The following is a 24,318-nucleotide window of genomic DNA, read 5'->3' on the forward strand; positions in this document are numbered from 1 at the left end:
CATTCACCATTAGTTAATCTCTGGTGTGACTTTACTGTGGCACACAACTAAGCTGCTTAGCCCACAAAAGTTGCCTCACTGTTCTTGCAGATGGATCTTTATTTGGATAATGAGGTGTTATTGAGAGTGAAAATGAATGTTTCTGCACTACAGCTGTGAACCACTTGTGCTCCATCACGCTGCACATTTTGCACTCTGCACATCTCTTGAATGCTCTTTGACTTTAATTACTACAAAGAAAAGTGGGTCATGGTATAACGGCATTATGGCTCTGCTCAAATTGGTGGAATTCAGCTTTAATTTGTCCTATTTATCTGGATTTCATGCAACTGTGTATATCATGCATAGTGACTACAGGTTGTCACGGATACACGAGTGAATACTATTAATCTCCCCTGTTCCCACTGAGATAAATTAAAAATTCTAAGCGGTGAGCAGGGCACGATTTGCTGAACCTGTAAAAATTGACAGGATGACAAGTACATGCTTAGGTATTCACAGTGAAAGACTCAGTGACCTGGAGCGCAATGACAAGGTCAGTAATCCTGACAGATCCTCCTCAAGGGCATCTTGTTGCTGAGTGACATTATTAAACTAAAACATAGCAGCAAACATCTCATCTGTCACAGGGACGCCACTTCAGATATTCGCTCTGGCATGACTGCTCTGTCTGAGACATAACATTTGAGAATAATTCTGAATCATGATATCAAAAGCACAGGCCATCGGAGGACTGGTTGCAGAGCAAAAATGTTCCAGTTTTTTATGAGCAGACAAGGGAGCAATCACAGTGGTCATAAGAGTTTACATTAAGGTTTAATTTTTTAAAGAAACTTTTATTATCGTGCTGTAGCAAAAAAGAAATTAAGAGCAGAGCAAAACTGGCTGCACAGCAGCAGCTAAAATAACAGTAGTTTCTGAAATACCATGCATGATTGCAGAAAAGACAAATTTGTTGTGTTTGCTTTGATAAAGCATCATAATTACAGAGAATATTCTGTACTGCGACTTCTTAACAAGACAAAATGGGGAACAAACTCCACATGTGAGATGTTTCATTGCCTGATTCTCGCTGAACATAAAACTCATTAAAAGTCCAGATTCCACCCTTCAGCAGAGAGTGTGAAAACAGAAAGAGAAGTCGCTTAGCTCACCAGCTGTTTCCTACCCATTAAAGGTTCTTCTTAATAATGCAAATGTGTGCATGTGCACGACAAACATTCACAAAAACAGACAACCTGCTCAGTGGGGCTATTAGAGGTTCAAAACCTGTAAGTGGAAAAGGAGGAAGATATTGACAAAGAAACTGACAAATGCATGACAGAAGGCTCATCGATTCCTTTTTTCAACTTGTCAGTAATCATATAATGTCCAGGTGACTCTGAAATTTATGTGTTGGCGCCACAGGACAAGTCCTATGACTGGCATGTATGCTGTCAAGCTGCAGGTGCACTGTGTGTGTGACTAAGTTAGGTGTGTGAGTGTTATTTAAAGAGAATATTATACATCACATTGTACCTGCAGCACTAAGGACAGGAAGGCTCTCCAGTCTGTCATTAAGGCAGTACAGTTCATCTGTGAGGCCGCCTTCAGTCCACTACAGGACACGTAAATCACCCGGGTCACAAAGAGCACACAGCATCACCCACAGCACACGCTGTTCATACTTCTGCTGTCTGGCAGACGCTACATGAGTGTGAAAGCAAGGACCACCACACATAAAAACAGTTTCTATCCACAGGCCATCAGGCTACCAAATCCAACCCGGTCTCACGGGGATTCGTGAAACTGTCACGTAAGTTTTAGTTTCGGTTTCGTGCGCACCAACACGATTTCGTCATGTTTTTCGTGCCGCTCACCACAAAATGTTTTTCGCTGTGGTAATCACATCTGAAAGTGGTTTATACCGGCGGATTCATGACGATCTAAGCTGTCCATCGGCGTATACTGCTTGTGTGATCGCGTTTGCGGCCGCCGGCCGCCGGACATTCTTGAAATTCCTATGCAAATTGGTAAGTGTACCACCGGCTTATGGTTAGGTTATGGTTAGGTTATGGTTAGGATTATGGTTAGGGTTATGTTTAGGGACGATGTCATGCAAAATATAGCGTTGGATTCGCCGCGGTTTTACATTAAAAATATAATATACACATTCTTTTGAAATACGTTCTGAGTGGCACGAAAAGTCCGCCGTTTAATACTCACCTGTAATGTGTTATAAATAGCAATATTTTGCACATATCCCTTACCTGTTTATGACAGTATTGCAATATTGCCAACATTGCCGACCAAAAAGTATGTTACGTCGTCTTACTTTTGCAAACAAACATCTGAATGAACCCGAAGACTTTTGGGAGAATATTCTATGGACTGATGAGACGAAAGTTGAACTTTTTGGAAGGGGTGTCTCGTTACATCTGGTGTAAAAATAATACAGCATTTCAGAAAAAGAACATCATACCAACAGTGAAATGTGATGGTAGTGTGATGGTCTGGAGCTGCTTTGCTGCTTCAGGACCTGGACAACTTGTGTTTAAGGGAATCATGAATTCTGCTCTCTACCAAAAATCCTGACGGATGGGACCATCAGTTCAGGACCTTTAGCTAAAGTGAACTTAGGTTCTGCAGGAGGACAATGATCAAAACACAGCAGCAAGCCAACTTCTGAATGGTTTAAAAAAAAAAAAATTAAGGTTTTGGGGTGACATAGTCGAAGTCCAGACTTAAATCTGATTGAAATGCTCTGGCATGACTTTATAAAGGTTGTTCATGCTCAAAAAACCTCCAGTGTTGCTGAATTACAACAATTCTGCCAAGAAGAGTGGGCCAAAATATCTCGACAGAGATGTGAAAGACTCATTGCCTGTTATAGAAAGCGTTTTATTTCTTTTGCTGCTGTTGAGGGTGGCCCAACCAGTTATTAGGTTTAGGGAGCAATTATTTTTTCACACAAGGGCAGGTAGCTTTGAATATTTGTTTTTCCTTAACAAGTAAAATCATTATTTAAAAAAATGCATTTTGTGTTTAATTGGGTTATCTTTGCTCTTAAACACTGAAGTGTAGAAAATCTGAGAAGTGGACAAATACTTTTTCATGGCACTGTAGCAGATTGTCTAATTTACCCTGCTGTCTGAAATGATCGCTTAGACAACAAAAAGTGGAGCTGTGGTCATTGAAGTGTCATAACTGACATAGCAACATCCATCATGACAACAACCTATTCTCATTTTTCTCTTGTAGCTTTGTGTGTTGCATTTGAAGGTGATCTTTTATAGTCACTGGTCAAATGACTGTCTTTGTATTGGTCACGCTATCTGATCACTGTCCACATCTGGCCAGGATGTGGATTATCTCATTGCTCCAGAATCTGTCATCAGTTAAACAGCTCAAAAACTTTCTTATGCACAATCGGTTAAACTGAACCATTTTCTTACCACAACAATAGAATTTTTATATTTTTCTCTAAGTCAGACAATTTGCATGCAGCATACTAACTTGTTAGGCATAAAAACATGTGGCTTCCACTGCATTTGGACTCTTCACATCTGTGAACTTGTTCCCATTTTAGCATAAAACTCTGCTTCTCTTCTTATATGACTAATGGTGCTGAGGAGAGTCAGCTGTCTACAATGGTAATATCTTTCACTTTCTGATACTGTGGATTCATTTTATGTAACTGGGATGAATATCAGGTCTGTTATTCAAAAGGTGATTTGATTGTCTACTATTTAGTTGCTGCACTTGTGACTCAGGCTAATGCCATTTTATTTCTTTACTTTTAAAAAGTCCTGTTTACATGTTCAAGGTTTCATTCATTTTTTAAATGAATATCTTTTTTTTGTTTGAGCTACATAGTTCATGAGCAGACAAGGTTACTGATGTCACAGATGGACACTTGTCAATAAAAGAGTACAAGGTCTGCCGCTGATGAAGAACATTGCACCAACAACAATACGTGAAGAACACTACAAAGCGGTAGCAAACACCCTGAGTTCAAAAGAAAAAAAAATCATAGCTTACCGCTGGAGAGCAACAATACAAAAGACATCAAAGGACGCCTGTGGCATCATCAACCAGAGTACAAGTATTGTTTTTGGAAAGGTGTCCAGACTGCAAATCAGTCATCTGATGTAACCCTTACTGTGTAATATCCAGCTTACAATAATGAAATGGTGTTTCAAAAACACACCAAGCCATTCTATGTGTTTTTACAACACATTTTTCTTTTTGCATGTCATTTATTGCCATGTACTATATGTAAATGTATGTATATGACTTACGGATGATCAACACCCACAATCCCAACCGTACCTTTGCTTACAATCATTGGCATCATCTAATCATCTCACCATAATGTTTCCCAGGGCTTCTCTTGTCATTTAAACTGCGTTAAATGACACAAAGCTTCTAGCACATATGCAATCTCAGAATATCACTTTGCACGACAACAGAAGAATATTGATTGCAGAATATTGTTTGTTGTCGTTTTGTGTCGACCCCACAAGTCTGCTATGTTACACATTTATCCAATCACAGTAAAGTTATTATCCATTTATATGTCACTCAACTTTAAGCCTTAGCGATTCAACAAAGTACTTTTCATTGCATATTCACATGTGTACACACACACACACTCATACAGTATTAGCAGCAGAGCCATTGGGACGTTTCAACATGTGGAGGGGCCGATGACATCCCATCTACCACCTGAGCCACAGCCGACCCCTCAGTCAGCAGCGTTCACCATTAGTCAGTGCATCAATTCATCACATCATCATTCAGTCTATTCACCGACTCACCCCTCGGCCATCAGATAAAAAAACAGTAACCATTAATTATTCAATGAAATTCGCTGAACACAACAGCTGCCAATGAATCAGTGGAATGAAAGGGATTGTTTGGATATGGAGTTTAGCATATTAGCTACTAATTGCTAATGATTGCAATGAACACAAAGCCTAAGAGAGAATGACTGATGAACAATAAAACACTGTCTTTTTTCTTTCAAGTTGCCAGATTTCTATATCATTCTTTCTTACTATACTTAATCCTTTTGCGCACTTTACTTTTAAACATAACAAAACAGCATGACAATATTTAATCACATTACACTGAGTTCACTATAAGTCACCAGTTTGTATTATCTTTTTATATTTTTAAAGGTTACTATATTGTGCTCATTTTTAAGCCAATAATGAAAGTCTGACATCCCCCAGAATGCATCTTTCAGCTCACAATACTACAAAGATGTTTCATTTCGGGCTGCACAGTAGCCTAGTGGTTAGCACTTTCGCCTTGCAGCAAGAAGATCCCCGGTTCAAATCCCGGCCTGGGCCTGGAATCTTTCTGCATGGAGTTTGCATGTTCTCCCTGTGCATGTGTGGGTTTTCTCCGGGTACTCCGGCTTCCTCCCACAGTCCAAAAATATACTGAGGTTAATTGGTTACTCTAAATTGTCCGTAGCTGTGAATGCGAGTGTGATTGTTTGTCTGTATATGTAGCCCTGTGACAGACTGGTGACCTGTCCAGGGTGTCCCCTGCCTTCACCCGAGTCAGCTGAGATAGGCTCCAGCACCCCCTATGACCCTAGTGAGGATAAAGCGGTGTATAGAGAATGAACCCGTTTCATATGTTGATCTAAACTGGCTGTTTCATTACCTCCGCCAGGAGGTTATGTAATCATCGGAGTTTGTTTGTCTGTTTGTCTGTTAACAGCATAACTCAAAAAGTCATGGACGGATTTTCACCAAATTTTTACAGGATGTCCGGAAGAGCAAAAGTAACAATCGATTAGATTTTGGAGGTGATCCGGATCCGCCAGGCCATCTCTCAATTGTACAGAAATTACTGAGAGTAGGCCACCAATTGTACAGAGTCCTTCAAAAAAAATAGAAAAATGTATTTCCATGGTTGTTACTGACTGCACACCTGTACGCTTTAAAATGTGCCGTTTGAGCCATAGTGACTGCATGAACAGAAAATCTGTCATAACCTTGCTATTAAATGCTCCTCTTTTGGGGATTTTAGCTGGAGGCAGATTACAGTATTTTGATGATTATGTCGAATTCACAATTTGCTAGAAAGTAATCTGTGTTTAAAAAGATCATTCTCATCACACTTGATTGCCTGCCTCCCCTGAAGACACACACTGCGCTGCTGTTCTCTCAGCTGATGATGACTGAAGGCTCACATAGCTGAGGTTTTTATTTTGGTGTCATATTCAATACAGTGACAGAGCAAAACAGGATTTATAGTTTATGGAACATACCAATGTGAAGGTTCACTGAAGACTCAATAGTCTTGTGTCCTCACTGACAAAGTCCTGCACAAGCCCTGTCTTACTTTCCCATCTGACTCACTACAAATCCGTGGTTTGGAGGTTTTCATGTACGATATTAGAAAAGGCTGGGAGACCCGAGGGTCTTGAACTTTTTTTTTACCAGCTTCTGTACCTCATTCACCATTTTCTGCATTTGTCCTTCTGAAAAGTAAAAAGTGTATCCAGGGTTTACTTTCCCTTGTAAGACAGATGTACATCGGTACAGTAGTTGCTATTAGAAATCCAAACCTGTGATTTGAAAGTTAAACAATGATTACTTTGTGCTCAATGAATATACTGGAGCTCCTAAAAAATGAAAAGACAGAAGAAGCAGGCATCATATACATATATTGTCATAAACTGGGTCTATGAAATTCTGTTGTCTAACAACTTTTATGTCTTTCAATTCTCCTTTCAGTTACTACAGACATGCAACCCAGTGAATATCCCACAATATTGGGTGTATTTTTTGAAAGAAAAACATCATTAAATAAACAACACAACACACTGTTGAGCAAAGCTCTGTTACAGAGTTGCATTTTAAGTGTTGAAACTGGACTACACAGATTTACAAAGTTGCATTTTTTTTTAAGATTTACAAATACAGTTCTGGTTAGTTTATTTAGATAACATAAAGGCTATTTTTGTTGAAAGAATCTAAGATTTGTTGGAGTTTTTTTCTCAGAAAGTACTCAACACAGTGGTATCAGCCTGGATATGATTATTGCATTTGATTCTCAAAGGAACAACTGAAAAAGAACCAGAGCCACTGGCAAAGTGTCAGAAGTTCAGAGATTAGAAATTTGCACAATTTTGCAAAAACTTGTAAAGAGATGCTGCTGGGCTTCTGGCAGCCTGCAGAGATAGATCATCTTTAAGCTTTTGCTGCTTGTGTGTAAGGCTTTTAATGGGCTGTCTGCTCCTTGGTTGTTTGAACTCCTACACTCTCTTGACTCCGAGGTCCTCTGAAATAGACCTCTGAGCTGTTGCTGGAAGGAGATCTGGTGTTTGAGGTTGCAGCCTTTAGATTATAGAACAGCCTCCCACAGTATATCAGATCTGCTGTCATCACTGACACTTTTAAAACCATTTCATATCGTCTCTTTCTTTTCTTCATAGATAGATAGATAGATAGATAGATAGATAGATAGATAGATAGATAGATAGATAGATAGATAGATAGATAGATAGATAGATAGATAGATAGATAGATAGATGGATAGATGGATGCCTGGGTGTGACTAACAGCAGTGGAGGTCAGGAGAAAAACACTGAAAGTATTGTAACAGTAGAATATATTTGTAAAAACAACTAAAAAACATTTAATTGTAATATTGGAGATGTGTCTTTCATTAAGATATTGTTCACTGTTCTTTTGTGTTTTCCGTTTGTTTGTGAAGTGTCTAACCTTGTTTTATTTTTGTCATATTATCTAGTATGCAGTTGTCTGAATCTCATAACAAAGGATGTAAATTAGCACTTATCAATTAGCATTAAACACTTTATGCAGCATTTCTATATTCAGTGGATGCACTGTCCTATGTATTCATCCACTGGTAGATTCAAATACTGTACAGTTTCAGGGTGGACTCATAGACACTTTTTTAGTAACCTGTGGTTTTATTGTGCTCTTATGTTTTGACTTTGTAGCAAAAATAATTTGTAGCCATTAAAAAATGCTTCTTAAACTTATAAGATCAAAGGAAGGTGTCATAACATAAAACTTTATAAGAAACAGAGTTTTTATTTTAAGTTCTCTCTTTTTGACAGTTTAATCAAAACAATTATCAACAGAGAAACCCAACAAATCCAGTTTTATTTGGATTCCCTTTGAGCAAGCACTAGGCGACAGTGGGGAGGAAAAAAACTCCCTGATAACAGGGAGGGAAAAACCTCCGGCAGAACCAGGCTCAGGGAGGGCGGCCATCTGCCTCGACCGGTTGGGGTGAAGGAAGCGCAGCAGAGGTCCTGCGCCAGCTGAAACACAAAAACAAGTTAGCACATAAACACATAAATTGTGCAGTACAGTGTTTCAATTCATCTTTTCATTCCAAGGAATATAACTGAAAATATCAGGATGTCACTGAGTTTACAGCTGTAACAGTGTCTGTAGAGACATTTTAATTTAGAATGGTTACCTTTGGAGTTAAATGCTATATAATGAGTACTAGTGCACACAGTATCTGTAGGGTCATTTGTACTAAAGCACAACTAAATTACCTCCATGCTCTCTATAATGTTCCTCTTCCTTATCCTCTCAGGGTTCACTCATGGTGGCTTCTGTCCCTCGTCGTCACACTGGGCCCTCTTTCCTGTCCTGGAGTCATGGAGTCATTCAACATCTCTCCTGAAAGAAAACAAAGAAAACAACACGGCAGAATCTGATCTAGTTTTTTTTTTAAAAAATGACATTGTTTTTGGGAGCTTGTTTGACTGCTGTTGTCTTAAAAATATCAATGAGACACCCACAGCATGAAGAGTGTCAAATCAGCATGAAACTCACCTTTTTTCTCGACATAATACTTACATTGCAAGATGCAGCAAGCTGGGAATCTGTGTGGCATACAACTCCTCTGGCAGTGAGGAGACCACACAACTAATACTTACCTTTCTCCAGCTACCAGATTTACCCCCCCAGAAATCTTGCCCTAGTCCCCGAAGCTTGGAGGGCAGCTAAAAGCAGCTAGAAGCGCAGAGGTGGAGGACTCGTGGGCAGCAGTGACTCAGGACAGTGTTCAGTTGCAAGCCTGCGAGCTGACAGCCACTGATCTGAGACCCACTGAGCTAATACCAACCGGAGCTCAGCCAGGCTGGGTACAAACCAGTCAGCAGCCACCCCACAAGCCTCCACCCCAGAGCTTCCACCCAACAAGCATGCGAGCCGGCGAGCAAAGCGCCTCCGAAGGCGGCGCTCACTCCTGAGAAGCCACAGAGCCGCCACCCTACGAGCTGCCAACCAGACGAGTCTGAGCCAGCGAGCCGCAAGCTGGGGATCCGCATTCCGGGGACATTGGTCAAAGACAGTCACGACACTGCCAGCTGCAGCCCAGATACGTTCAGGCCAGCGAGAGGCGTGACTGTGAACTGGGGGCCTGGTAGCTGGAGCCCAGCGAGCTGAGGGGCCCTCGCGTGGGCGGCGTGGATCGCTCTGATAACAGAAACAAGATAACATTTAAATATTGGCTTCATGAACACACATCAAATCATCATGAGGATTTACTGGGCATTAAATCATTAACTTTATATGAGAACAACTCATCAAAACTGTGTTTAAAGCCAGAGGATGGAACTATGGACTGTCAGATACAGTGTAGTGGTACACAGTGTGTTGTTGGAGCTGACATGGACACCGTGCTTGTGTTAACTTCACCACAAACCTCAAATCGAAGAGCACCACAGATGAAGACTGAATGAAAACAATGCAGCAAACATTACACACATTTGAGCCATGAGGATATTTGAAGCAAAATTGATTAAAAGCAACTGAGATTTCAACTACTGATTTGTAATGACAGCTCTTTGAAATTTTACAGATATGGCTGTAAAAAGTTTGTGACTGAAGCAGCTGTCAGCATCTGTATCATCACAGAGATTGAGACGGAGCAGTCAGGTTAGAAAAAAGTCAACACATATCAACTCTTTCTCACATTCAATTCATTTTTGGTGGATTTGAAGGCAACAGATGACTGTAATGAGTCGTGTTTGTATGTTTTAAAAGGTTTTGTAGTTCTCAGTCACTGACAAATTGCACGAATTGTCTCCTACAAAATCTGCCTCACATATGTTACAGCTGATAGTGACAGACATCATTACTGTTACCCTGAAAACACCTCAAACTGTGATGTAACATCAGAGCATCAGTAAATTGTCAGACTTCTCAAAGTCTCAAATACACAATTCAACAACATTACATTTTCCATCCTGCAGAGAAAGCTTTAATCGATGATAGTCTGTCATTTTGACCAATATCTATGTGGGGGGAAAAAGAAAATTTGTGGTTTTCTTTTTATATTACTGATTTCTGAAAAGTCTGTAAAATTACACATAAACTTTAGAATAATCCCATATAACTTTTAGATCTATCAGATTTGATCTCAACTTTACCATAAAAATCATTAAAATTGCAGTAGTTTTTCACAAACTTTATAATTCATTCTCACACTCACTGCAATAAAACAGCTATACTTAAACAGATGCAGCCACAAAACCACGTGCGTAATTACGCACGCTGGACCTCGGCCACTTGTTTTTTCCGCTATCCAACACTGAATTGAGTTCAACTCTGAGCTCAGAACAACACAAATCTGGCTGTGTCAACACAAGTTCACAAACAGGATCATCACACCTCGATGCACAAAATCTGCGCGTTCTGACGCCGTGACGTTTCCTCCTCACGGTTCTCCTAGTAGTTCCAACATCTCCATGGTTACCAAAATCTGTATTTTTGAGCGTCTTTTGAAAAATGGTCCAGTCGCCATCTTTTTTCACTCATTTCTAACTCAAATTTCAACAAAATTATTCACCTTAAACAATCAAAATAAGTTGTTTTTGTCCCCTTGAAGTCACTACAACTTTGTAAATACATCCCTCACATCTCCAGGACCTTTCATAAAAGAAAACTCAGAAATAACATTTTTGCACCACGTGAATGTCAGTATTACTCAAATTGGGTTATTTCAAAGAGTCAATAAATACTCCATTTTTATTTAACAAACATTTGTCTGGGACTGTTTGCACAAATCACTGCTATAAATAACAAAACTGCATGCGTAATTACGCTGAACATTTGGTCATGTTCAGCCTACAACAATCAAAAACAGTTGTCTTTTCAAATAAGTACACAAATGTCTAACATTCTGTCACTTTACAGTCTCGTTATTCACGACCATTTTATGAAAAATGTCCCAGTTTCCATCTCGGTTCCAAAACCTTGAACACCAATTTTGACTAAATTTATGCCCTCTGTAAACAATATCACAGTTTTTCAAGTTACTGCAGCTTTGTTGACACATCCTCACATTTAATGGGAACACTAATACAAGAACATTTAAAAAAAAACAAAAAAAATAACAAATTTACACCACGTGAATGTCAGTATCCCTCAAACTGGGTTATTTCAAAGTCAAAAAACACTCCCTTTTTAGTAAACAAACACTTGTGTGCGACTGTTTTGGTATTTACTTAATATAAATCACAAAACTGCACGCGTAATTACGCACCTTGGTGTTAAGTCACGCTAAACTAATCGCAATCAGTAATAAGCACACAAATGTTTAATATTATGCCACTTTAAAGAGCATGTTTCATAAAATGCTGATTATTCATGGAGCATTTTATGAAAAATGTCCCGGTTTCCATCTTGGTTCCAAAACTTTGAACGCCAATTTTGACTAAATTTATGCTTCAAAAACCAAAGTCACGGTTTTTCAAGTTACTGCAGCTTTGTTCACACAATACTCACATTTACGGGGAACATTAATACAAGAAAACTTGAAAAAAACAACAACAATTGTACATGAAGACAACGTCAGCATCACCCAAACTGGGATTTTCGAGCAAATCATCAAACATTCACTTACTTAACAGATTCTATATTCATCTAATTATTTTTAACTTTTGTTAACAGGGGTAAATTAGTGAATTAGGCCCATGAAAAGCACGAATGAAATTTTCTTACCGGCATGCTGACTCTAGGGTCTGCTGTCCTCTGAATAGCAGGTGATCCTCTCTGACTGGTGGTCTCTCCTGAAGATTAGGTCCCTTCTTCTTCTTCTTCTTCTTCTTTTATCGGATCCGACGAGTTTCTTCTTCCAAAGGTTGGTAGTTCAGATGCTTTCAAGCTTTAGCTCTCCAAAGATCGCAGCTTTCCAGCGGTTAGGTCGTTTTGCAAAGTCCTCGAAGTCCAAGTGCAAAAAGAGACAGAACTAAAGGTCTGCGGGCCTTTTATAGGCGTTCGGCTTCGGATTGACTTTCAAACAATGCACGCAGAAGTGTTGCTATGGAGCTGAATGGATGCTCTATACTGATCATTTATCTGTTCTCTAGCTGATTTTTGCTCCGTGTACGTTTCCATCACCGCTGTCACAAATATATGGAGCTCTAAAGTCATCTCCAACAAGCAATATGAACCTTTTCTCTTAAGATCGGCCGTTAAAGACAATGAGAAAGATTACAAAAAGTTCAGTAGATAGAAAACATGACAGCTTTATAGCCAGGCTGTTAAAGAATTAATTACATCAATTAAGATGTGAGTTGTTCTAATCTCTGCAGGGATTCAGATCCTTTCCTCTAATGGTTTCTATTGATCACACTGATCTCTGCTTGGAAGAGCTGACACGTTTTTCATTCATTTATTTATTTATTTGTTTTATATTTTAGGCCAAGTGTGAGTTTTCCCTGCTTGTCTGTCTGTCATTTTGACCAATATCTATTTGGGGGTAAATAAAAAAAAAGACAGTTTGTGTTTTTCTGTTTATATTACTGATTACTGAAAAGTCTGTAAAATGATATATAAATTTGAAAATAATCCCATATAACCTTTAGGTCTATCAGATTTTTTGAAGTGCTTGATTGCAACTTCTGCAGAAAAAAATCAATAAAATAGCAGTAGTTCTTCACAAACTTTATAATTCATTTTCACACTCGCTGCAATAAGACAGCGATAGTCAACCAGATGCAGCACACAAAACCACATGCATAATTAGGCACGCTGGACCTTGGCCACTTCGACTCAGTTATGCTTAACAAACAACAACACGTCTCCCAAATAAGCACACAAATGTGTTCAGTGTCTTATTATTCGCATGTGCTTGTGTTTGCCATGTATTTGTTTTTGCTTTTCCACTTGTCTGATCCATCCGTTGTTTTACATCTTTCTGTATCTGCTCATGCTTTTGGTTTTGCACAAAATAAAGCTGGACTCAAAATTACACACATTAAAATCTATGAGTCAGTTCATCCATCTGTACACACAGTAGCTGCTGTAGATTTAATGCATTTTAAAATGAGGACACGCTCCATGCAGTGATCTGAAAATGCCAAAGAAAGTGTAAAACATGTTTACATTAAATAATTTTGCTGCATATATGGGGACACTGTATTATAGATGATCGATGGCACCACTGAGTGGGTGTAGACCAGTTTATTGTTTGGTTTATGGTTACTTGTCATTGGTGATTAGGAAACCAGCCAAGTGCTGCAGTTAAGTCTCTCACCGTTTGCTCTACTGTGCAAAGCATTATTAATTTCAAATGCAGTTCTGTTGGACTGTTCTTGATGCTTATTTTAATTCTGAATTGCACTGTTCTTGAAGCTATCTCACTTGAGCATCTGAGTTTTATGCTGATGAGCTCAGTAGAACCTGTATTTTAAGGATTTTATTTGAGGCAGCTTCTTCCAAGTACAGTGATGCAGTATATTGTCAGTTTTATAAAAATAAATTGTTAACAATCTTCAGGTGAAACATTGAAGATTTGTAATAAACTTTGAGAGTGCATTCTCTTGGTTTTCAGCTTTTTGTTTTGTTTGCAAAGCTTGAATGGAATTAGAGTTTAATATCAAGCTGTTATATACAGAAAAAATACTGTGAAATCAACAGTTATCAGCAATATATTATAATAAATTAAAATGGATGCATGTGTGCTGCCAGTATTTTACTGTTATTTCAGTATAAATCTTCACAGTAACTTTATTTATTGCTAAATCCTCAAAGAGTAGCTTGTTTATACCGGAGAGGAGCAGAGTGGGCTACATTTTATAGATTTTCCAGCTCTGACCAATCAAGTTAACTGTAGGGCTGAAAGTAACTGAGCAAAATAAACCTTTAAAATCATATCGTGTTAGTTAGAAAGTGTTTGGAGTAGGGGAAAAAAAAAACATTATAGTTTTAAAGGTTTATTTCAATAGTGTTTTTATGGGTGAAATAATGCTTTGAAACTGTAAGCTGTTGCTTTTATAACCACCCTGTTTGGTAAGCAGCACCGTCGCAATAAACAAAGTTCTTAGAAATCCTGTCCTTCAGCTTCAGTCCGTAAACTGCAGCTTCTTCTGTTGCAGACAACACATTACCTCCATAAACACTTTTATAAAGTCCTTCATCAACCCATAACCTAAGTAAAAGCATATTGATTTTGAGCTTTTTCATGCATTTTAATGATGTTTTTTCAAATTCACTTCAGTTTCTGACAGTACGCTGTACTCAAAGGCTTTGGAAGAATAAAAGACTTTGCAGGACTGCAGTTATGCTTTAGTGGCACAATCAGAAGGATATTCTTATCTTGTTAACCCTTTGAGCTTTTTCTCCCTTTTCAAGCATTCTTGAAATCATTTCTTGTAAAGGAAACGAAACCTCTTTCAAAAAAGTGGTGAATTTAAAGGAGACTGGTTGTTAGCGTGCTTTCAGACTTGGATACTTGGAGGAATATTGAGGTCAAGAGAGTGTAAAGTGTATAAATAGACGCTGGTACTCAAGGTCAGGCTAGATGTATGTGTTGCGTCAAAAGCATAGGAAACACATGCACAGAAGCCTGTTTCAAATGTTGCTTGAAAAAATAATGGTAGTCAAGGCAGAGAAAAAGCCTCTGTGCTTATATTTATAGCTAAAGACTACCCCCTTTCTAATCAATAATATTAAAGCAAGCGGCATTTTAAATGACCTTCACTCCAGAAATTCTGTTCAGTACAGCTGTGATTGTACATAAACATGCGGGGGATGTTACTAAATCTGCACGCACTAAGAGAGGTTTTATCAATATCTATATAGATGCAGTTAATACTGGCAGTTGTGTCACAGATGCTACTCTACCTTTAAGTGCTCAGTACTTGGTTCACAAACTGTTGCTGGTCCCATTTCAATTCTCCGATTTTTCCAATTACAATGCCGCAATATAATTTATTTCAGAGCTGCTGATATGAGCAGAAACTGCAGCGAACAATGGGACAGACTGAGCTCGAATGGACTGAAAAGGCTTTGTGAGTGTTAACCATCAGTCCTTTGGTTTATTAATTTCATCATTTCTTCCCTGATCTTCTTTATCACAATGAAACACGTTCAAAAAGAATATCATTTCTCACTTTTTAAGCTCCCTGCTCATCTCGTTTTTCATCACATCTCCATTTTTAATGTGTGCAGAGTCTGTTGAGAAGTTGCTGGAAATTAACTTTCCACTTCGGCGAAAGCAAACACTGTGAAAGTCATTTCCCCCCGAACTTTTCAATCAGGAAGCATGTTCACTGCTTTGGGTCAGAAATGTTTAAATATTTAAATGTGTCATTGAGCCGCCTGCTTCATCAGGTATTCAGTTGTTTTGATTGTGGAATCGCATACTGATTCATCTGAAGCCATATTCTGAAATTTGCTTCAATAAGTTATACATTTATTCCATCAAATTACTATTATGATTGAGGATATACTGTATGTGAAACAATGCTCATCAAACACGGTCCTGCATAGGAATTATTTCAAGGTCACTTCAGCACCATCATGACTTCACTGCTATGGAAATGAGTCCAGCTGATATTGGAAAACAGAGTGACCTTATGAACAAAGAGGTGAGGGCATTGGAAAAAACACCACATTTGAATCAACATTTAGTTTCTAGGCAGCTCATTACTTCACACACTGGACCAGTCCTTAACAGATGAAATAATATTTCAGCAGCACAATCATTTTTAAATGTCGCATTAAATCATAATCTTCTCACTAAGCTTTGAGAAATAAATCCACACAGCCTTTCACAAATACCCCCATTTCCTTATACACTGCCTGAATAAAAAAAGTCGCCACCTAGATTTAACTAAGCAAACAGCTAAGAGCCTTCCATTAGATAATTACTGCAGTGATGAATATGTTTCAGCCGCAAAAATATATTTAATCCTAGCTGATGCAGTGAGGAGCTTCTCATTTCTTAAACAACCATGGTGGGAGACATATCATGTTGTCCTGGAAAGGATGTTAATCTCTCTCAGAAGGGTCAAATTACTGACCTGCATCAAGGAACGAAAACAACTGAGATTTCTGAAACTACTAAAATCAGGTTAAGAATCGTCCTACGCATTATTACACATGTGTAATACAAGGCCCGCGGGCCATATCCGGCCCGCGAGATCATTTTAAATCGATTTATTATTGTTGTTGTTAATGGCCAGACGATATGAAGCGCTGACAACACACAAACTACAGATCCCATAATGCAGCGCAACAGCTGCCTTGCCGAATGATAGGTTACCTGGGAACATTTCCACGTCATTCAAGTCAAGCCTCTGTTATTGTCTGCAACCCTATTGTAATGTCAAAGCTAGCCCTTAACAATGGCGAAAAGAAAAGTTGATTTGTTTTCTTTTTTCTTTGCTGACAAAGACGTCTTGCTGATGGGAGTGTCAGGGCCAGCAGAACAGCAGGTAAAAATCCAACAGACAAAACGCCACCTACAGACCATATTCCATATTGCTATCTGCTGCAAGTGCCCAGTTGCGGTGCTGCGTCACGCTGTCTGCCCCGAATGAGACGGAGCGCCCCTAGCAGACAATGTGGGAGCTGCAGTGTGGCCAAACAAATGTACCGTAGTAGTAATGTAGGTCATAATTTTTTGAATATTTTTTGATGTTGTAGATGTATTTCGCGGGCTGGGTCGGACCCCCTGGGGTCCCCTCGGGGTCACACCTACGGTCTGCGGACCGGTACCGGTACATCAAAAAATATTCAAAAAATTATGCCCTACATTACTACTGCATTTGTTTGACCACACTGCAGCTCCCACATTGTCTGCTAGGGGCGCCCCGCCTCATATGGAGTTTTTGGATTACAAGGGATAAAAGGCACCAATACCTAATCTGTGCTAACATACCTGAATACACAACACACACAGGGACAAACACACCACAGAGACAGTGTGCTGTTACATATTAAAACAGATTGTTATATCACATTGTTTGGTTTTATTTATAATATAATATTTAATGTGTAATTTAGAAAAGATCCCCTTGTGGGAGCCCTCCTTTTTTAATGGTCTCTTCCACCCTTATTAGTTTCACCTATGCCTTGTTTCCACATGAGCTCTCTGTCTACATATGTGTCTTCCCTGTCAGATTCCAGTTCATCTGTCTGTTTACCTTTTTCACCTAACTATCTCTACTTCTGCTGCCTGAACTCCAGTCTGTGTATTCTCAGTCCCTCACTGTGATTTAGTGTCTCCCAGCTGTATATAATTCTCCTTTCTGAAAATTTTCTTGGTTGTTTTTTGACATCTTTTATTGGACTTTGTTTGTTCAGTCTCCCTGGGTGCCTTTTCTTTGTTTTCCTAGCAGCCTTTGTTAGCCCATTCAGTAAGTTTTGGATTTAAGTTTGTTTTTTGCTACAACCTGATGCCTGTTGTGTCTGCTTTTGCATTGTTTCCTGATCACAGCATAACAAGATGGATTTGTTTACTCTGTACAACAGGAGAAACATTAATGCCAGCTGTAATTAACCATTAAAACCTTTGGAAAGTGTTTGAAAGGCTGCATTCCAGTCATTAATGCAGTTATTGAAAGGAAGGTTGCACTTGAACTTGAGCAGTTAGGTCATTATCAGTCCTTTGATTTATGACGCAACACTCATCAGCATCAAATATGATGCTACTAAAATGCTACTAATGTGAAAACACCAGTGATAATGTGATGTGCTGTAGATCTGTGTTGTACTTCTATTGTTTCTCATTTCACTTAATTGCTCATAAATTTGACATTTACTCTGGTAATTTACATGATAAGCACTTTGCAACACAACACAAATCACATGTAAATAAAATCTTTGCTTCTGGATGACTTCCTGTCCATTCTGTACTCGATGAAACAAACTGAGGCTAATGGATGGCATTTTGATGCATTAATTGTATTACACATTAAGCTGTACACGCAACAAATATTCCTGTATAATTAGAGTAAAATACTGACAGCTGTATTTTCAATGTTTTTTGAAACTGTTATTTACTGTATTCTACTGTTGAATGTGGATTTTACAGTAGAGCAGTGACTGTAGTGGTCAACAGTATTGGACAGTATTTATACATATTTATTACTCCAATTTACTTAAACAGTTAATGAATGTAAAACTGATTGCAGAACTCTATTGAACTTTCCAACATGATACTTTTTCCATGTAGTGTTGCCACTGTATACAACATTAATCCTACCTGTAAGTAACATTTGCTTCTTTAAAAATTTATAAACACTACTGTGAGTTGCAGACATATACTATAGATATCAACATCTTTGTGATACAGAAATGAGATAAACCAACCCTGTTCAACATATTAAAATACATACTGAACTTAAACACCAAAATAATTAAGGATAAGGCAAGTTACATTATAGTAGATTAGGAGCATGTAAAAATTAGTCAGGGCATCAGTATGAAATTAGTCATAGCATCATGTAAATTACAATATATATCAAATCACTCATCGAAGCAGCACTTTTTGATCTGTTGTGTGAGAATTTTTTGTGTAATTTCCCCCATTTTTAAAAATCTATTTATTGATTTTTACAGTAGCTGGCTGTTACTGGTTGCTATTATTTTGACTACTAAAAAGCGCAATGTTTTTTGATATTTAAGTGTGCTTTGGAAACACATTATACTACTGATAGAATTTGGTAGAACATTTAATGTAACTCATTGAAGTATTATCATATCTGATACTTCAGAGTTACTAATCACTGTCAAATGAAGCAATGAAACAGATTAAAACCCCAACTAACTTTCAAAAATGTGTCAATATTTAGAAAGTAAGCAATGGGTAATTTTATTTTCCTATTTCATGTATTTCCAATAATTGAAAGCATTTCTGCCGTGGTAATATTTAGTTTTGTATGTGGGGTCTAAATCGCTTCTGTTTTTCTGCTTAATCCAACTAGTTTTATCAGTATCTCATTAAACTTAGGACTGACATTTTCTGCGTCTGTTAAGAGCTAAAATTTACAGTTACTATAGTAACCAATAGTAACGCACTGGTCCGTCCACAAAATGAGTCCGTTCTTGGTCCGTTTCCAAAGCAGTCCGTCGGGAAACAAATGCCTCTACGGTTTTGTTCCGCCGGTATATATTAATAGAGGCGGAGGGCAAAATTAGCTTATTGACAACGTGGGACGCGGAAGAAGTTTCGAAATTCTAAGTATTTGTTAGAGTTTTAATTGGAAACGTTATGTAAACAGCAATTGTTGGCACTGTTTAAACTGAGGACAAGTAAGTGGCATTACACTTCGCAAAATTAATGTTTTCAGCTTCGTCGCTGAACGAGGTTAAACTTGGCTTTAGCTAAACTAGAACAACCTGTTCTTGGTCGATTTTTACAATGGACGCTGTCATAAAATTCACCAGTCAAAGTCAAGGAAGGGACCGTATATTCAGGTGAGTGGATTGATTGCTGTATTTGTGACCTAATTATAAAAACTGAAGGTTTATTTTATTGGTAGAAACACGAAGCTACGAGGTGAGCGTGAAACAAAAGTTGAGTTCTGAACTTTCCTCCCTGAAGCTTCTCTCTGTCTGCTTTTAATACTTCAGGGCAACCCAGTATGCATGTGCACTGTCGATATATTTACTCCGAAACCACTCTGAGAGAAAGGACCTTGTGGCAAAACTTAAAAATCTGGAGACCCACATGAGCGCTGGACGAAAACGTGAGTATGAAGGGAAGGAGGGAAAGGGTCATTCAGTGTCTATGGCTGCTGTAATGGAGTCCAGTTCTAAACTAGAACTACTCCCTGTTGGCCTGCAAATATTTATCACGGTTATTTAGACTATTATTGGTCCTTATTTAGATGAAGGATTTACCAGATAAAGTGTGAAAATTTAAATGTCCAAGAACCAAATGTAAGCTTAATTTGTTTTAACAGATTGAACAAATTTCCACATTTATTGAAAGCGAAGAACAGCAGCAAACCCATTTTTACTTGATAAATGCCTCAAATGAACAACTGAGCAATCATAAAAATTCTCAATTTCAGCTAATCACATCTTTGCCCTCTCAAAAACTGTTCTTTTTATAAAAAATTGCATAATAATAACTCAGGAGAGTCAGGATGAACTCCTACCTGCCCATTCTTTAAAGCCCCGTGACACAGGAGCTGAGTCACAGAGAAATGAAATAAAAGCAAAGGCCATTTAACAATCTCCACCTCAGTCCAATTTATTGTCAATTATCCAACATTCTCGGTAGCTGTTTTTTTCAAGGAAATATGTTTTCATAGAATATAACACAAAATGGCCAAAATGGTGCTTGTTGTGCAAAATACAGAAACGGATCTGCTATTTTTCAAAATGTGTCCACACTGCATAGCTCTGACCTCTTCTAGAAAATTACGATAGCAAATGGAGCATTTGTGTGTTTACTTGTATCCATAAATATATGGCATTTGCTTTGTGAATAGCAGCGAGACCTTTTACACTGAAGGTCGATATGCATTTCATAAAAGCATGTTTGCTTTTTATGCTGTTTGTGTAGAAACCCTCCATACATCATAGCACTACCACATTGCTATAAATGACATTTATTTGCCACTCTTTTTAAAGTTAATTGAATATTCAATGATAGATTTCCAGGTTATCAAAATGTATCTCCGTGACTACTGATGCGTACAGGTATTTGTTAAAAACACAGTGTCAGAACGAAGAAATTCAACCTCATACACAACATATTGAACAAGCAATTAACAGTTTACAGAACATGTTTGTGGATGATGTTGCAAAAAGTACTACGATCACATGCGTTCCTACCTTTTAAAAGTGTGATCCCTCATAGCTGGACTTATTTGGAGAACAGTCAGGGGAAATTTCAACAAGCTGAGGATACATTAAATATTTTGTTTTCTCTTTGCTATTCATATCCATTCAGCCCATGGGCTTAGAAGAGGCTTTTTGTGGCAACATCGAACTCTGTCTGTAGCTTTTTGTTTTTCCCCGCTGTGAGCTGAGATGAGCACTGTAAGGGTGCACTGTCTGCTGATATGTGGACTGCCTGAGACCGCTCACAGACAAGTTCACTTTAGATTCCAGAGGGAATATGGAAACTTTTTGAACTTTGTGGCTTTAGAATGAAGTCAGAATTTTCAGAGACTGACTCGACACAAGCTTTACATGGAAATGAAAGACATGGCAATGCCTTAGAGCAGGGCCCGGGGAAAAAGACCTTGTGCCACTTGGTTTTGTTGCAGTCGAGCTGAAACAAGGCCAAAAGCCGGGCCACAGAGAACCAGACCTGGCTCTGTCAGAAAAACACTTAATTATCTAGTCTCTGCACCAGAGCTGAAGCCATGGCGCTCTGCTGCCTCTGTGTTCGGCCTGCCTGGAAAAGTGATGGGTGAAGGAGACATTCATGTTTCACAGTTTAACAATGAAGCTTTTAGGAAGATTTGCCTGTAACATGATGTCTGAAGGGTTCACAAAGCAAAGTTTGAAAGGAAGAGCCTGAACCAGAAAATGGAGTGAATGGAGATCTTCACGTCTTTCCCTCAGAGTGACAGATATTACAGATTTGTAGCTGATTGATTTCTTTATTTTGGCGTCATACACACATGGGTTTACAAGACACCAATACACTGGCATTGCAGAAATACATCCAAAATGCACAATATTCTGCTGCTCAGTTCTCAGACAAATTATGTTGCCTTTTATCCCAGGCCCGACATGACAAAGATTCCTCTTCTAAAACATAACTCTATATTTTTTTTCATGGTCATCCAACCAAAAGAGATCAAAATAAACAGAGGATATTTTACTGAAAAGTACCATACCTCTCTGATATCTTCATATACAGGACAGTAAAACATAAAACAAACGTTGTCATCAACCTTCACCTAAATTACACAGAAAACAAAGTCTGTCCTTCTCTGTAGTAGCATTAAAGCTAATGGTAATGTTCCTGAGTGTAATTGTGCACACAGGGATCTGTCTTTTGCTTAAATTATACTTCACATAAGGTTCCACACTGTAACTGTCCTTTATAAGACAATAAGTTAGGAATTTTGGTGTGTATCAAATATAAACAAACCATTTTTCTCTAAACCAAAACAATCATAATTCTCCTCATCTCCTGAATACGAGTTATTCAAATGAAATACAGCTTTTAGCTCATTAGCACAGGGGTAACAATTGGAGATGCCCCAATTGAATATCTTTTTTTTTTGTCAGTCTCTGATTGGACATTTTCACCATTTGGCATTTATGTCTGATGTTTGGAGGTTCCCATCCCACATCTCCAGTAATTGCCAAAACTGAACTAAATCTATGGACTTCCAGAAATGATCAGAACTCTCTATGATGCACTGCGTTACAACTTGTATGTTCCCGGAAGTCCCAAACACCAGAAACATAGTCAGCCACCAGACAGCCACATAGACTCTATAGTCATGTATAAGTATGGAATCCTAGATTACCACAGCGCTTAACTTTGTTCAGTACAGATGCCAGAGCTTGTAGTTTAGTTTAATGTAGCTTAACTGTAGCTTAACTGTCTCTTTGCAGTCCAACATTATGAAATGTTGACCTGACATTTCATATTAAATTGATTACTGCTCTAATGCGCTTTTATTTCTTCCTCCTTTGTCAGTGTTCAGGCTGGGAAACACGGCAAATTCCATTGAGGCTGCTAAGCGAACCATGCAACTCTCTGACCGAGTGCTGTCCCTGTGCCTCACCGCGGCCAACATCACCCGCGCCCTCTACTTTTTCTGTGACAATGTACTGTGGGCCAGAAGCGTCGGCCTTCTCCGCAATATCGACAAGGAACGCTGGAGCGTAAACGCCTCTCGCTGCTACTTCTACTCGCTAGTTATGAATCTGACCAGAGACGTTTATGTCGTTCTCCGGTTGATGCTTCAAAAAGCAAGAGATAAACGCTGCCGACAGAAAATGGATCAGCATCTCAGTGAGAGTCCTGAAGTCGCTGAAGCTGTCATTCCTCAGCTGGATGCTTTTATCTTCCTGCTTTTGGAATCCTTCAAATCAGATCCAGCTCTTGCCTTGGACACTCTGAAGAACATTTGTGACCTCTTCATTCCCTTAGATAAGTTGGGCATATACCAGTCGCACGGAGGAGTGATTGGATTCTGTGGTCTGATGTCGTCACTGATTGGGATCCTCACCCTCGCGCGGCCCACGTTAAGAATCAAACCATAACAAGGGTGAAGATAAACTCTGCTGACTATCTACTGATAAAAGGGTTAATAATGATAAGTGTTGAAAGGATTTAGTGTCATGTAGCCGAAGCTGTAAACCTTAACTGGTGAAATGAGGCAATACATGACAGGGGCATTTGGTAGCATTTTTGCTTTATTTGTTTTACATCAAACTCAAGTCAGCAATAACTGAAGTGCTTGCAATTTTCTACAAATACAGAATTTAACTGGTTTGTACTGATTTTTTTTATTAACTTTAAAACTCTTTTTTCAAAGGGAGCAAACCAAATTGGTATAATATCCTTGTGCATTATTTTGTATTGTTATGTTTGTATTAGAAGATCCAAGCCTTGACTGTTTTACATTCCTGTTTTCTACAACACCACACAAAACACTAGCAGTTTAGTATTTTACTTCCAAATCAAGGGCTCTTTGCTGATGCAAGTGTTGGCATCTACTTTTGAAAAGTGTTTCTCTGGGATGTGTTTGTCACTTTAACTTGAACTACCTTTCTCCGCTCTCTACTTTGTGATAAAAATCCTGTAGAGTGGAGAGATGAATAAGCTGCTTCTCAGTCAAATGTGCTGTCTGAGGTAAAAATCATTTGGAGATTTCCAGGGATGTCATACGTGTTTTTAATATTTCATTCTCATTTAAAGAATGGAGTTTGGCTGTGAGTCGAGTAATTTAAAGACGGTACTGAGAATATGGAAAATGTGGAAATAATCTGTCAGATTCTTAATATATTGTTCAACAATTGGATGCTTGTGTGTTTTGATCTTTATGACACAGAGAAAGTGCTTCAGGGTATAAACCCAAAAACCTTCAAATTCCCTGAGTAAATGTTA

General features: G+C 38.5%; 1 protein-coding gene and 1 long non-coding RNA gene across 2 annotated transcripts; one reads left to right on the plus strand and one right to left on the minus strand.

The window, feature by feature from the left end:
* Positions 1-8,043: 8,043 nt before the first annotated feature.
* On the minus strand, positions 8,044-12,306 carry LOC127535144 (uncharacterized). The gene is made up of 3 exons (XR_007943786.1): positions 11,997-12,306; positions 8,540-9,467; positions 8,044-8,296 (listed from the first exon to the last, which is right to left on the minus strand). It is a non-coding gene; the product is annotated as an uncharacterized LOC127535144 (long non-coding RNA).
* Positions 12,307-19,383: 7,077 nt separating this feature from the next.
* On the plus strand, positions 19,384-24,232 carry pex11a (peroxisomal biogenesis factor 11 alpha). The gene is made up of 3 exons (XM_022191344.2): positions 19,384-19,703; positions 19,860-19,975; positions 22,903-24,232. The coding sequence occupies exons 1-3, from the start codon at positions 19,648-19,650 to the stop codon at positions 23,469-23,471; spliced, it is 741 nt and encodes a 246-aa protein (XP_022047036.1). The 5' UTR covers positions 19,384-19,647; the 3' UTR covers positions 23,472-24,232.
* Positions 24,233-24,318: the final 86 nt, after the last annotated feature.

The sequence above is a fragment of the Acanthochromis polyacanthus genome, chromosome 8 (genome assembly GCF_021347895.1).
Source record: "Acanthochromis polyacanthus isolate Apoly-LR-REF ecotype Palm Island chromosome 8, KAUST_Apoly_ChrSc, whole genome shotgun sequence".
NCBI lineage: Eukaryota > Metazoa > Chordata > Actinopteri > Pomacentridae > Acanthochromis > Acanthochromis polyacanthus.

Bases quoted from the DNA above. Each gene is read 5' to 3' on its own strand.
- pex11a (XM_022191344.2), top strand. From the start codon at position 19,648: ATGGACGCTGTCATAAAATTCACCAGTCAAAGTCAAGGAAGGGACCGT. The intron at 19,704-19,859 runs GTGAGTGGATTG...TTAATACTTCAG, and splicing joins GGAAGGGACCGTATATTCAG to GGCAACCCAGTATGCATGTG. The intron at 19,976-22,902 runs GTGAGTATGAAG...CTCCTTTGTCAG, and splicing joins CATGAGCGCTGGACGAAAAC to TGTTCAGGCTGGGAAACACG.